Source organism: Tyto alba, unplaced genomic scaffold (assembly GCF_018691265.1).
Source record: "Tyto alba isolate M040663 unplaced genomic scaffold, T.alba_DEE_v4.0 Super-Scaffold_22, whole genome shotgun sequence".
In the NCBI taxonomy this organism is placed as follows: Eukaryota; Metazoa; Chordata; class Aves; order Strigiformes; family Tytonidae; genus Tyto; species Tyto alba.
The window spans coordinates 6,165,127-6,178,698 of record NW_024881296.1 but is presented as its reverse complement, the minus strand read 5'-3'; the positions used below and the strand labels follow the sequence as shown (position 1 = coordinate 6,178,698).

General features: G+C 45.8%; 1 protein-coding gene across 2 annotated transcripts; it reads left to right on the top strand.

Annotated features, from left to right (window-relative positions):
* The first annotated feature begins 251 nt into the window (after window positions 1-251).
* On the top strand, window positions 252-8,797 carry LOC122153726 (uncharacterized protein C1orf131 homolog). Of its 2 annotated transcripts, none has more exons than XM_042795976.1 (7): window positions 252-384; window positions 558-844; window positions 3,371-3,427; window positions 4,551-4,646; window positions 5,351-5,437; window positions 6,406-6,455; window positions 7,114-8,797. In XM_042795976.1, the coding sequence occupies exons 1-7, from the start codon at window positions 324-326 to the stop codon at window positions 7,241-7,243; spliced, it is 768 nt and encodes a 255-aa protein (XP_042651910.1). In that variant the 5' UTR covers window positions 252-323; the 3' UTR covers window positions 7,244-8,797. The 2 variants fall into 2 exon arrangements, with proteins under 2 accessions (XP_042651910.1, XP_042651909.1); XM_042795975.1 differs by having other exon boundaries at window positions 6,403-6,455.
* The last annotated feature ends 4,775 nt before the right edge of the window (window positions 8,798-13,572 follow it).

Here is a 13,572-nt window from a genome sequence, read left to right as displayed (position 1 = left end):
GCCTACCTGAGGGGAGAAGCGGCGCTCGGGATCGGGAGCTCCGACTGTCGCGACTTGACGCGACAGGCACCGTGGCGGAGCGGCGGGCTCGGGGCCCGCAGCGCCTGGGGAAGGTGAGCGTGTGAGGGGAAACGTCCGGCTCCCGCTTGGCCGAGACTTGCCGCCGCCGGGACCCAGGACAGGCCTCGTCCCCTCCCGAGCCCGGCGGGGGCCCGGCCCGGCTGCCCAGCGCGCGGCGGAGGGCGGGGGGAACGCGCGATGGGCGGCGCCATCTTGGGGGCGACGGGAGCCGCTCGGGACCAAACGTCCTTCCGCCCGCCGCCATGGGGTCGCGGGAGCCCTGCCGCCGGCTGGAAGCGGTGCTCGGCGCCCTCTACGACCTGGGTGGGTGAGCGGGGCCGCGCCGTGGGCTGCCGGTCGTGGGGAATGGGGCCGGGCCGGGCGCTGCGCCGTGGCCGGCAGCACCGCGGCCTTCCCTGGGGGTCGGGCGTGTTCACTCTGAAGCGGAGCGACGGCGGCCGCACACGGCTGACTCGGGGCATGCGTTCGGCACGCAGGTGAGGAGCGCGGTGCTCGGGGCGCGGCGAAGGACAGCGAGGCGAGCGTAGGGGCGGCGGCGGCGAAGAAGAAGAAGGAGAAGGAGGAGGAGGAGAACCGAGGACCGCAGCCGGCGGCGGGCGGGCGGCGGGGAGCCCGCGACTTTTTTGGGGAGCTGCGGGCTGAGCTGGCCGCCGCCGGCCCGCCGCCCCCCGCCACGCCGCCGGCCGTGGAGGTCGTGGTGTTTCGCGGGAGGAAGAGGAAGGGGCGGCCCAGCCCCTCGGTAGCACCCACCGGAGGTGCCCAGGTAGGACCGGGGAGCGGGTGGGCCCCCCTGCCCCAGGCACGCCCACGCCTGCAGGCGTGGGTGCTGCTGTCCCCGAGTAGGAGCGGCCTTCTAACGGGGTGCGCACCCTGGGCACGGTGCCCGTACCGGTGAATATCTTGCTGCTTCTTTAAAGCACAGATAGATGGGTTTTTGTGAAGCCGCACCAGAGAGTTGCTGCTGAGCAGGTACTGGACTGGGATGCCCTTTCCTGGTGACAGTTAAAACCAAATAAAATCCTCTGCGTGTCTGTTGGTTTTGCTTTTTCCTGTCTCCTTAGTCTGCCACCATAAATTGTGAGATGTCTTCCATAATGCCCCCTCCAGTGTCTAGTTTCTTCCCTCTTGCTAATACAGCTGCCTGGAAATCTGGGATCCTTTGGTGATCTGTGTGCTCAGCTTGATGGCATCCAGTCCTGCTGATTTCCAACAGGGCTGCTGGTAGGGGTGGGAGCAGGACTCGAAGACTTTTTTTCCCAATTTCCAGAGATCTCTGGATAACTATCCTATATTTGAACTAGATGTATCCCAACAAAATAAATTGATCTGCAGATAGGACTGCTGATACAGCAAGAAGTGAATGAAATGGGAAGCAAAGCCTCTTTACTTCTGTGCCTAAGTGTTGTGTGTGCTGCTCCGTTCTCGTTAACAGGAGTGGATGTGAGGTGCGAAAGCTTTCTTCTCTGGCATCACAGCAGCACTTGGCTGTTCACCAGCAATGGGGGAAGGCATGACAGCATTAGATCTCAGTCCTCTGATATGGTTTGTTGGTACTGAATTTATTCGTGCTACCAAAAACTGTAGCTGAGTTGCTACAACAGAGAGGCCTGGATAGGCTTGACTGGAAGCTGAGCTGCGTCCCATGCCAAGCAGAGGGTCCATTGCTAATTGATCGGTCTCCAGATTTTATAGCTTCTCTGGTTGTTTTCTTTGAGCCATGTTTATGGCCATAACATCAGAAGCCCAATTCTAAAATAAGGTCTGATGGACAAGCACATGACTGTCTCAAATTCAGGAAGATTTACTGGTATCTGGGGTTTGACTGCTTGGAATTAGGAAGTTCAAGAGACTGACCAAGCAGTTGGTTGAATCCATAAACTTTTGTGCTTTTTCTGGAATGTTTTCCTCTAAAAATTGCCCCAGATAATTATTTTCTTATGCTTTATTATAACTTAAATTTTCTTCCTGAAAAGACTGGTGTTAAGCATGTTAGTAAAATGGTCTGAAAATAACCATGTTTATTTGTCATTGAAATGGACAGTTTTATATAGAAGCTTTTTGCAGAGTTGGGAGAAGTTTGGGTTTGGCTCCGCTGAATGCAGAGGGAAGCCCTGACGTAACCCTGGAACCTGAACCTGTGACTAAGTATGACTTAAAGTCCTGGAGAGTGAAACCGAAATGCGTTAAAAGCATTCAGGTTCAGTTGTAATATATATGTAGTACTCCTGCTTCCTTGGAGGGGATAGTGCTCTTGAGAGCAAACAGGGAAAGACAAGCAAGCGGATACTCTTGAACAGACTGCAGTTTCCCTGCCCATGCTGCCTGCACCAGAGGCAGAGCATCCACTCAGAGAGGTTGTTCAGCACGTCCTCTCCAAAATCAGGAGTCAGACACAATCTAAAACAAACCTGGGAGATTTGTTACTGTCCCATGTGGGACACTAGCAGGTGTGGAGCTCTCCCTGGGGATTTTGCACTTCTTTTTCTTCCTAGGATACAATCTGTCCCCCCTTGGAGAGTTCCCCTCCAAACTGAGAACTGCTGTTGAAAGGTCTCCACGTAAATCACGGAATAGAGAAGATGGAGTTTTCACTGATCTCATTTTGAGCAAGTAGTTTCTTTAAACAGCTTAAGTGGGGTCCGCCATCTCCTGACAGTGTCATCCTTTGGAGCCGTTTCTCTTGCATTAGTTAAGCTGGATATGTGCTCTAATATATGTCCACACAGTTGCAAATTAAGCCTCTGCGTGTTGCCACCGGCTGTCAGTATATGTGCTATTACCACTGCACTCTCTGTCTCAAACAAAATGACTTAAGGTTTGTGTCCTATCCTGCATCAGCAGTTTGGTATGGATTTGGAAATGGAATTATGCGTGACGTATAGCTCACATGTGGCAGTTTTTATTTTATAAAATGTAATTTATTCTTGAAAGGATAAAAATTAATTGCAGCTATTAATATCTTTCTGAATTATGAAACCCTTTGTAAGTGTTAGGAGATGATCCAGGCAAGAAAATGAAGGACAAAGCTGTATGCACTGTGCTATAATGGTACCCTATAAATTGTGCAAGGTCATTCCAGTAAGATCCTGTAATATCTGAATATTAAAAATGTCACTGAGGCTGTCTCTTTTCATAAATCCGGGTAACAAAGCTGGAAAAAATAGTGCTGGAAAGCTGTATACTCTTCCCAACAACTCTTTCTACATTTCACTGCTTTCCAAAAAACTATCACAATGGACATTTAAACCGGTGTTACTTGTTATATTAATTCCAAATGTTTTGTTTGTAGACCAAAAGAGTGGATGAAGATAAAAATGTGAACGAACAAGAATTTAACTTTGAAAAAGTAAGTCAGCAGGGCCTATCTAACCTCACTATTTTAGTGTGCAGGTATGTGTATCTATATCCTTGTGAAAGCTACGGTGGGACCAATGGGAAGCACTTCCAGAAAAGGTTATCTTGGTGAGGATTTCCCAATAGGTAATTTTGGCCGTATGCCGTGTCAAAGGAGAAGCATGCTGGCTCTTGTCAACTGCTTTGTGTGAAGAGAGGCATGTTGCAACTCTGTGGCCTTTCTTTCAAATCTGTCAGAGAGAATTTGAGGAGGATCACTGTATGTTACCTTTGTAAAGCTATGTGAGTACCCATAATGTTTAACATAGCTCTTTCAGGCCCATATTGTTAATCTTGGATTTCTGATCTCAGGTGGGATGGGAAAAAAAGTGTATTGGCATCTACTTTTGAAACAGCAGATTACTTCTTTCCATTTGTCTTCTTATTCTCACTTGTTCTTATATGAGCATAACTAGCATTGACCTTCTTAGGTACTGATTTGTTTACAGATCTGTGCAAGTGGTTTTATATGCCTGATCTCTGCTCAGGGATGTGCTGTGATCCAGTGAAATGTTTCACTGGAAATTCTGCATGGAGCTTTGTACTGCTGAGCACAATGGGGATTTAACCACTGACTTTAAAAATAGTATGAATTCACCACAGGTTTTGCCAGGGTATTCTTGTATAGTGTCAGCTATGCATGTGTGTGTAGTCAAACCAACTTCATCAATGCCCGGCTGTGTTTCTCACTGGTTAAGTGCGCTGCAGCCAAGAAATGAGAACAGTCTGTAAATGTTGGGTGCTGTGGGTAGCACATTTCATTGTTCTTCTTTGTGCAGCACAACATGATTCCTTTTTATATGGAGGAGATCCATTCCATTGTGTTGTTTTATGTGAAATGAGGAGGTTCAAAAATTGTCCCCCTGACAGTCTTCACCATCCAGAGATTAGATGGACAGTGGTTAACTGTTCTGCAGTATGGCTCCAAACTCAGTTAGTTTTATTTTATAGTATGTTGATTTCAGGTATTATCCAGGGTTTCTTTGGGAGTATGACTTTGTTGTAGTCTGTCAAGAGCTATTTTACAAGAGGCTGGGCAAATTATGAAATGCTTGCAATTTTCTGTAATGTTCTAGGCTCGTCTGGAAGTACACAAGTTTGGAATCACTGGCTACAAGAAGCAGGAACAACGTATATGGGAACAGGAGCGTGCTATCATGCTGGGAGCCAAGGTAATTGTCACTTGGTTTGTGCTGAGCAGTCACCCAGCTGTTACAGTGCAGGAAAGCAGTAAAAAACTCTGGGGGGTTTTGGCACCACCTTTTTAAAACACAAGATCCCCTACCCTGACCCACTTCATCCTTACTTTTACATATTCTATTCTGTCTTGTCTATTTTCTGTTGATGTTTGTAAAATTAGTCTGGTTGTGTTATCAGAGATGTTGTACAGATGAAATACAGCTGATTGGGGTGGAAGACAACACTTACCAATTTTTAATCAGGCCATTCAAAACTAAAATGTTGAAGGGAAGGGCTTGCTTTTTAAAGCTTCGCTGTCCCGGTGAGTTAAAGATGGCGAAAACTTTTCAGTTTGATTCATCATCAGTAATACAAAAGAGAAAAAGAATTTTGTAGGTCTTTTTTGGTGGGTGTGGAGGAGTGTGGGTTTTCTTTCTAGCTCAGTGTATATGTGGAAATCCTGTAGGTTTGATGTAGAGCATAAACATCCCTCCTTACTGTCTCCGGCATGAAAGATGTGGTTTCGATGTGTCTACCTTACATCCCTTCAGTCCCTTCCTCTCACCCAAGAGGAAATAAACAATTTCTGATGTTCCCCTACCACCATCTGAAAAATATTGTCCATGCAAGTGTGTGAATATTTTTTAACCTACTTGAAATTTTCAATCAGTGGTATCCCTCCCAATCTTTATTTCAGCCCCCCAAAAAAGAACATGTGAACTACAGGACTTACCAGGAGAAAATGAAAGAGAAGAAAATGGCAAAGGAGTATGATAAGGGAAAGGTTTGTGTAAAATTTTCTGTATAAAAAGGCAACATGTAAGAGCTAGCCCACAAACCTGACAGATAACGCCTCAGGCGCAGGAGGAGTGCCTGAGCTTGACACCTGCTGCTCCCCATGGAGTGGGTTCCTGATGAGTAGGACTCATCATGTTGTAGTGGGTTTCACTGCCTCATCCTTTATGGCTGATAGATTGATGACACAAAATCAGCAGTTGGTTTTGTTCTTTTTTTTTTTTTTTTTTTTCCGTGCCTCCTAAGAGAAAAAAAATGGCCTTCAATTAGAGTTTGTTGCATGTTGTCTAACCACAGAGAGCCAGATCTTCAGCTGGTTTTATATCAGCACAGTTCCATCTAGGATCTTGCTCATTGTTTAAAGCAAGGGTGAGGTTTCTCTTGCATCCATCCTGTAGCACAGCCCATCTGGCTCCAAGCCTACTCCCTGCCTCCCCATGGAGTCTTCTCATGTAGGTGGGAGCAAGGCGGGTAATTGCTCTGTCAGCCTGTTTCCTGCCACCCTCTTTCCCAGGGGACCTATTTCTCTGTCACATGGCTCAAAGCACATCCAGGGCATGGCCAGAAGTGGTTGAACCCTGTTATTTGACAGGTATGCTCAATCAGGCAACTAGGCACACCTGCCTGGGAGCAAGTCTTTTGACCCAAGGATCTGTCACATGCCCAAGAAGCAAGCCTGTCCTCCTGCGGTGGGGTTTGTGCCTCCCCACGTGGCAGGGGCAGCCTGTTGGTCATGAGAGGGCTGTAATTCCCGTAAGGTGACAGGAAGGGCTCTGGGCACTCCTAGCAGTGCCTCCATAACGCATTGCATCACTTGGCCTGTCAGAAGGTCTCCCAACCTGCTTTAAATGCCTGCTGCTCCGTGAAGCAAAGGGTACCACGTGTTTTGAGTGCAGACGGTTGTTTAGCCAAGATGCTCAGATCTCTTTTCATTCAAATATGTATCTTTAAAAGCAGGAACATAAAGGTGATTCTCTCAAGAAGAAGAAGAAAGAACAGAAGGAGAGGTGAGCTGTTTTGAACATGGTTAAAATGAACTTGCTTTGTATAGCCTCTCCAGCATATTTCCCCCCGTGTAACTATGCACAGTCTTATACCAGAAGGCGTGCAGTCACTGTGGAAGGAACTTCTCCAGCTGCAGAAGAACTTGGTCACAAAATGATGATGTTGCTCTGTGTCTAGCAGTTTCAGAGGCTTTAGTTACGCAGCTTAACTGAAAATATGTCAGTTCTGCCCCGACATGTCTAAGAACGCAGCTGGAGGTGAGATGGATGTGCGGACCCAGGATGTGCCACGTACTCGGAGCACTTGCCCTGAGATGTAATTAATGCAAAACACGAGATACAGTATACAGAGGCTTGAAAGATGAAGTGGCATTCTTAGTCACAGTATAGCAGGTTCACTGAAATGTGCTCTATATCTTCTTCTTCTAGCCAAGTGTCTTTATGTTTCTAAACTTTCTGAAATGTAAATCATTCTGTAATGTGCTGCAAATTTTGAATGGCTATGCAGGTAATAAATATTCTGGGGTCATTACCTGCTATGATTTAATATTCCATAATACCAAACACCTATTTCATAAATAGGTGACATTTTTTACCATATTAAGCTTTTTCATGAGTTTCTGTTGTTTCTCTTAATTATTTTTTTCTCTTCCTATTTCAGGAAGGCCAAAAGGAAGAAATCAGTGCCTAGCATTTGGCCTGCAGGACAAGTTGGAAAATTCAGGGATGGGACCTTGATTCTGCAAAGCCATGACATAAAGAAAATTAAATCATCTAAAGTTATCAAATGAACCTATGATACAGAGCAAAATGGACAATATACATAAGATAGAATTCACATTGCTACCAACACAGATTTACAGAGCCTGTCGCCTTTCTGCCATGTCCTAATTTTTTTACCTTATTTGTTGTTGCAGGATTTTCTACATTCCATTCTGACTTGGGAAGAATATGAAAATTTACTGTTTTATAAATAAAAATAAGACTTTATATTAAGAACTTTACACAGGCTATTTTTATTAGTCAATACACGCTAAAGAAAGCATGTAACTTTCTGGAGTCAGCTTCTTGGCCAAAAGTAAAATGTCCACTTAATCCAGTAATTAATGGATTAAAATATATAGCTCTTCACTTTCATCTGGAAGGAATATGGAAAAAACAATACCTTACTTGCTCTGAAGCTGAAGTTGTTATTCTCAAACATTTATTGGGCGTACATCTGTTTCTGTGACTTTATGAATTGTTAGTGGATTGTGGAACTGCACAATAGTTTTCCTGTTCGGCAAAACCTCTCACAGTTTCAAAATTATCTGCTTTGGAATAAAACCAAGATTTTCTGAATTTTTGTCCCAAATTGAGTTACGGACTCAATTTATATAACTCTGCAAAGATTTCTAAATAAGCACTGTTTCAGATGGTGGCTTGGTGGCTTGTTTTTAAAAATAAACCCATGTAAGACTGAGCCAAATGAGGCATAGACACTTGATAGCTACTGGTTGTTCATGGTTAACTCATGTTTATTTTAATCAGTGTTCCCATGCCTCATAAGGCTTTTCTGTGAATTCTTTGTCAAAACTGAAGTTTTAGTGCTATTTAGATTTCAGTAATTTGGTGTTTCTGAAAGAATAGTTTTGTCCTCTGCATCTGAATATTTTTGTTTTTAAGGTTGTGTTAGTAACCTTTCAAAGTGTCCTCTCCATTCTACGTCAAGCTTAAGAAATGAATATTTTAGGGGGAGGCAAAAGTAAGGTTAGCTGCTAAATGACATACAAAAAAAGTTCACGCTGTGTTGTTTCCAGATAAGGTTATCTGGAGCTTGTTTGAACAGCTCTGGCAGTGAAGCAGGTGTGTATAAGATGGAACACAGCCCTTACTGGAGAAAGTTCTTTTAGGTGTGTTGGTGAGATTCAGCGTTCCCCTGTGGGCTGGGGAAGCTGTTGGAGAATGGCTAAGGGAAAAGGGACATGGATCTAGAGATCCTCTTTGCGACGAGAGTCTCTTTTAAGTTAGCATGAGTAGGCCTCAGTCAGCAAGAGTGAACAACAGCGAGAGTGAGTCCCGTGGGAAAGTACTGACTAAGGTTCTGAGATGAAACATTCTCTATCTCGTCAAGGTTGGGAAGCATTCCTTCTTCTTCTTTAATCAGGGGAGGATGGAGAAATGAGCATTTTTTGTTTCTCCTAAACTAACTTATCTGGGTCTTTCCCAGGGCTTGGGCCAACAAGCCCTGGCACGGCTTGCTTGTATTTTATCCAATCAATGATTGACTAGTAGGCATAATTAAGCAGAAGGATTATGAAAGGCTGTAATGGAAATCAATAAATTGAAGCATGCTTTATCACTCATACTGAGTCGGCTGCGTTCTTCCTCCTTGGCCTGCGTCCTCGGCTCGCCCAGCCCGGCAATTGGCGCCCGAACAGGGACCCTCGAGAAAAAGGGTCAACCGGGAACAAAGGGTCTCTCGAGAAAAAGGGACCCTCGTTGAGGTGAGAACAAAGGGATCCTCGAGATGAAAGGACCCTCGTGAAAAAAGGACCTGGCTGAAGGAAAGGAGCAGTGCGCTGGGAGCAGCGACCGAAGGGCAAAAAGAGCCACCAGAACATCGCGTGCTGTGGTGTGTCGTCTCCGGCCTGAACCGATTGAAGTTCACCACTGCAAGGGCTACAAGCTGAGGGCTGCAAGGATATTATAACAGGTATTAAGGTACATGGATTTTGAAGTAGCCCTAGATTTATTACAGAGCTTTTTAGAAAAGCGTGGGACAGATTTGTTGCATTAAACAGCTAGCTGGTCTAGTAGCAACGGGGAAAACAAAGGGGTGTTTTAAGAACTCTGATCTGTTGTTTGATGAAGAGGAGTGGAGGAGGTACGGAGATATACTGTGGGATATGGTGATAGATGATGATAAACTTGCTAAGAAATTAATGAAACCTTGGAGGGAGGTAATCAATAACATTAAGCGCCATAAGGTTGAAAAGAACATGGCTGCTGTGGCTTCTCAGAAATTAGGACACTCAGAGCCATCTGCCCCACCGCTAAACGCGGGAGTATCTAGTTTTTTGAGCGAACCTGCCGCGCCAAAACCGGAGAATGATTTGTTGTTTAGTACAAGCAGGGTACCAGCGCCACCTTGCTGGCAGTCTGTACGTGTTACTGAGAATTTCGCGGAAGAAGTGAAAGGGACCGGTGAACAGATAGAAGCAGAAACTGTTAAGGAGCAAGTGATGTCGGAGGATGTCGGAGGGGAGCATAGCAAGAGTGTTGGGGGTAGACGAGTTACGAGACTGAATTGGAGAAAGGTTATGGAAGATGCCGTTGATGCGGGGGATTTTTCTCCCTCTGCATTTCGAGTCATGTTTAACAGAGATGAACATGGTGATCTGCAGGGGCAGTATAATCCTATTAGTTGGAAATTGTTGTCGCAGTTAAGACAGACGGTATCGGAATCAGGCTTGCATGGAGAACGTGCAAAACAGTTTTTGAATTACATTTGGGGTAGTACGGTTCTATGTCCTGAGGATATTAAGGTCATTATGCGAACGATTATGACTCAGTCGCAGTTATTGTTGTGGCAAGCACATTGGCAACGGTTTTGTGAAGCGTCAGTTCAACAGCCAAGGAATCCGAATGACCCCTTACAGGGAGTCACGGTAGAGCAATTGATGGGATCAGGACCTTTTGTGGAAGTACAAGCACAGTTGCAGTTAGGTCCTGAACGGTGCATAGAGGCAATGCGAACTGCTAGGGAAGCCTTAGAACATGTAAAAATGTCACAGCCGTCTCCATCTTATATGAGTATAAAACAAGGAAGGGAGGAGTCGTTTGCAAATTTTGTGGATCGCATTACGGCGGCCATAGAACAGTCAGATGTACAGCCTTGGATGAGGGCTGCTTTGTTAAGACAATGTGTAATTCAGAATTCCAATAGAGTTACTTGGGGAATTTTAATAACATTACCCGCAGATGCCACGACTGAATTGATGTTGTACAGAATGAGTCGAGTCCCTGTAGGACCTCAGGCTATGTTGGTAGAAGCAATGAATAAGTTAGGGAGAGATATCCTTCAGGCTCAGCAGCAAGCCTTTGCAGTGCAACAACGTGCACAACAGCAAGTTTTTGCCGCTTTGGCGTCTCTTCGAGCTGGCGTTGTAGAATCAGACGGACGAGCGAGGGCCAGTGACGGCAGAAGGAGCATCAAGTGTTACCGATGTGGCCGAGAGGGGCACTCGCGCCGCGACTGTTGTGTGAAACGAGTCTGGTGTGAGACCTGCAATTCCAGCAGCCATAACACTGAGGCTTGCCAAAAATCAGGAAACGGGAGAATGAGCGCGTCCAGCCGCCGCGCTCTGACAAAAGTAGCAGCCCCAGCCACCAAGGAGCACCCGTCTCCAGTGACAACGGCCTCCAACCTGCAACCGTCGGCAGCCTCGGATTGGATGTGGCAACAGCAATAAGTATTACCTTACTCGACCAAAAGCCACAAAAGGTCCCTACCAGGATAAGAGGGCCACTGATTATAAATGGACAATCACATGGAGCATTATTAATAGGAAGAGCCTCCAGCAGTATAAAAGGACTGAACATTATACCAGGACTTATTGATGCTGATTTCACAGGAATTGTCCAACTTATCCTGCAAACATTGTTTCCACCTTTGCATATTCCAGAAGGAAGTAAGGTTGCTCAGCTGGTACCGTTGAATCAACTGACCTGTGGTATAACTCCGGCTACGTCCAGAACCAGAGACGACCGAGGTTTTGGTTCCACAGGACCAGCTGTAATGTTGACAATGTCAATGAATCGCAGGCCAATGGCAACTGTACGGCTTGAAGCAAGAGGACATTTTCTAACATTAGTCATGTTATTAGATACAGGAGCCGATCTGACACTTGTGGATGAAGCAGTATGGCCTACTGCCTGGCCGGTCAAACCAATGGCTAAAGGAGTCGAAGGAGTGGGAGGTCATTCTGCAGTGCAGTGCAGTATCGATCGTATTTGGCTGACCATAGATGGAAAAAGAGTATCTATTCATGTTACCGTTATGCGTCTGCCTTCAGGAGTGAATGGCCTTCTTGGTCGTGATGTGCTGGATCAGCCTGGGGTCGTACTTACAACGGACAAACCTTTTTAGGAACGGTCACTGCAGGATGGGCTTTCCCGATTCCACTTCGATGGACATCTAATGATCCGGTGTGGATCGAGCAGTGGCCGTTGAAACTGGAGAGCCTTACAGTCGCCCATCAGTTAGTACAGGAACAGCTCGACCAAGGACACCTGAAATTGTCCACGACTCCGTGGAATACTCCTGTTTTTGTAATAAAAAAGAAGTCTGGTAAACATAGACTGTTGCATGACTTAAGGGCCGTAAATGCACAAATGCAGCCAATGGGAGCGTTGCAGCCAGGTCTACCTAATCCATCAATGCTACCTGAACATTGGAAGCTTCTAATAATTGATTTAAAGTTCTGCTTCTTCACTATAAAACTACATCACCAAGATACACAGAGATTTGCTTTCACTTTGCCTGCCATAAACAAAGAGGCACCAGCACAACGCTTTGAATGGGTGGTGCTACCGCAAGGAATGAAAAATAGTCCAACGTTGTGCCAGCTATTTGTAGACAGCGCTCTGCGCCCCTTGCGGACTGCATGGCAACAGGTGTTCATTTATCACTATATGGACGACATTCTCTTGGCACAAGAGCAGGACTTTACTAATCAACAGGTTCAACAACTGCACGATCAGCTACAGAGCGCAGGACTTATTATAGCCACAGAAAAGGTACAACAGCGCAGCCCTTGGTCGTACCTGGGATGGAAGATAACAGATTCCGTGATTCGTCCACAGAAGCCACAGATAACAACTGAAATAAAAACTCTGAATGATGCTCAGAAATTGATGGGGGACATTCAATGGCTCCGACCAGTGACAGGAATAACCAATGAACAGCTTGATGTGCTGCGACCATTACTACGAGGAACAGATCCAGCATTGCCCGTCTATCCTACAGCAGAGCAGCAAGAAATGATTCAGACCATAGCAAACCAGATCACCTCTCGCTACTGTGATCGACGGGATCCTGACCTCCCCATTGATCTTTCTATATTTCTTACAGGAGAACATTTATTAGGAGCATTGACTCAATGTAAAAAGAAAAAGGGGGAGAAGAGGGACCTCAAAATACTAGAGTGGATCTTTCCCAAAATTCAGCCAAAGAAATCAATACAACCCAGAATAGACACGTTAGCAGAATTAATACGAAAAGGTCGAAAAAGGGTTTGGCAGGTCACAGGGCAAGAGCTAAGTCAGATATATGTCCCTATGCAGAAAAACACAATAGATTGGTACCTTATGAATAGTCAAGAACTGTGTGAATGTTTGCTTTCTACAGACGTTAATATCTCTGTACTGCCACACAAGGCACCAATAATACAGTGGATAAGTCACAATGAATGGATCCGGAGGCCTCTGTACAGTGAAGTACCCCTGAAAGAAGCCCAAACAGTTTTCACTGACGCAGGCAAAAAGTCCAAACGAGCTGCGATCACATGGACTGCCAATGACGAATGGCACCACCATTTGCTAGAGGCAGTTCCAGGTGACTCGTTGCAAACGTTGGAATTACCTGCGGTCGTATGGGCTTTCGGTACTTGGAACGAGGAACGGATCAATGTAGTGACTGATTCCCTGTATGTGGCAGGAGTAGTTCAACGCATCGAAGATGCCCAGATTAAAGATACCAGAAATCTTAGGTTAGGACAGCTGTTTAGACAGCTAAGGTCTTTACTGCAGATGAGGCAACACCCTTATGCAATCATTCACATCAGAAGTCATATGTGGAATCATGGTTTGGGAGAAGGAAATCAAAGAGCAGATGAATTGGTAATGATGTCAGCCCCGGTCAGTGATTTTGTAAAGGCAAGGGAGTCTCACAGTAATTTTCATCAAAACGCTCGAGGGCTAAGAACGCAATTTAACCTGACTGCAGAAGAAGCGAAAGGTATAGTGAGGGCATGCCCTCAGTGCAGCCATCATGGGCCAGGACTGGGTGCCGGGGTAAATCCCAGAGGTTTAAGTTCAAATGAAATATGGCAGATGGATGTTACACATGTTCCTGCCC

Excerpts from the sequence above, each read along its gene's own strand:
- LOC122153726 (XM_042795975.1), top strand. The coding sequence starts at position 324 with ATGGGGTCGCGGGAGCCCTGCCGCCGGCTGGAAGCGGTGCTCGGCGCC. Across the intron at positions 845-3,370 it reads CACCCACCGGAGGTGCCCAG|ACCAAAAGAGTGGATGAAGA; the intron begins GTAGGACCGGGG and ends TTTTGTTTGTAG. Across the intron at positions 6,456-7,113 it reads AAGAAAGAACAGAAGGAGAG|GAAGGCCAAAAGGAAGAAAT; the intron begins GTGAGCTGTTTT and ends TTCCTATTTCAG.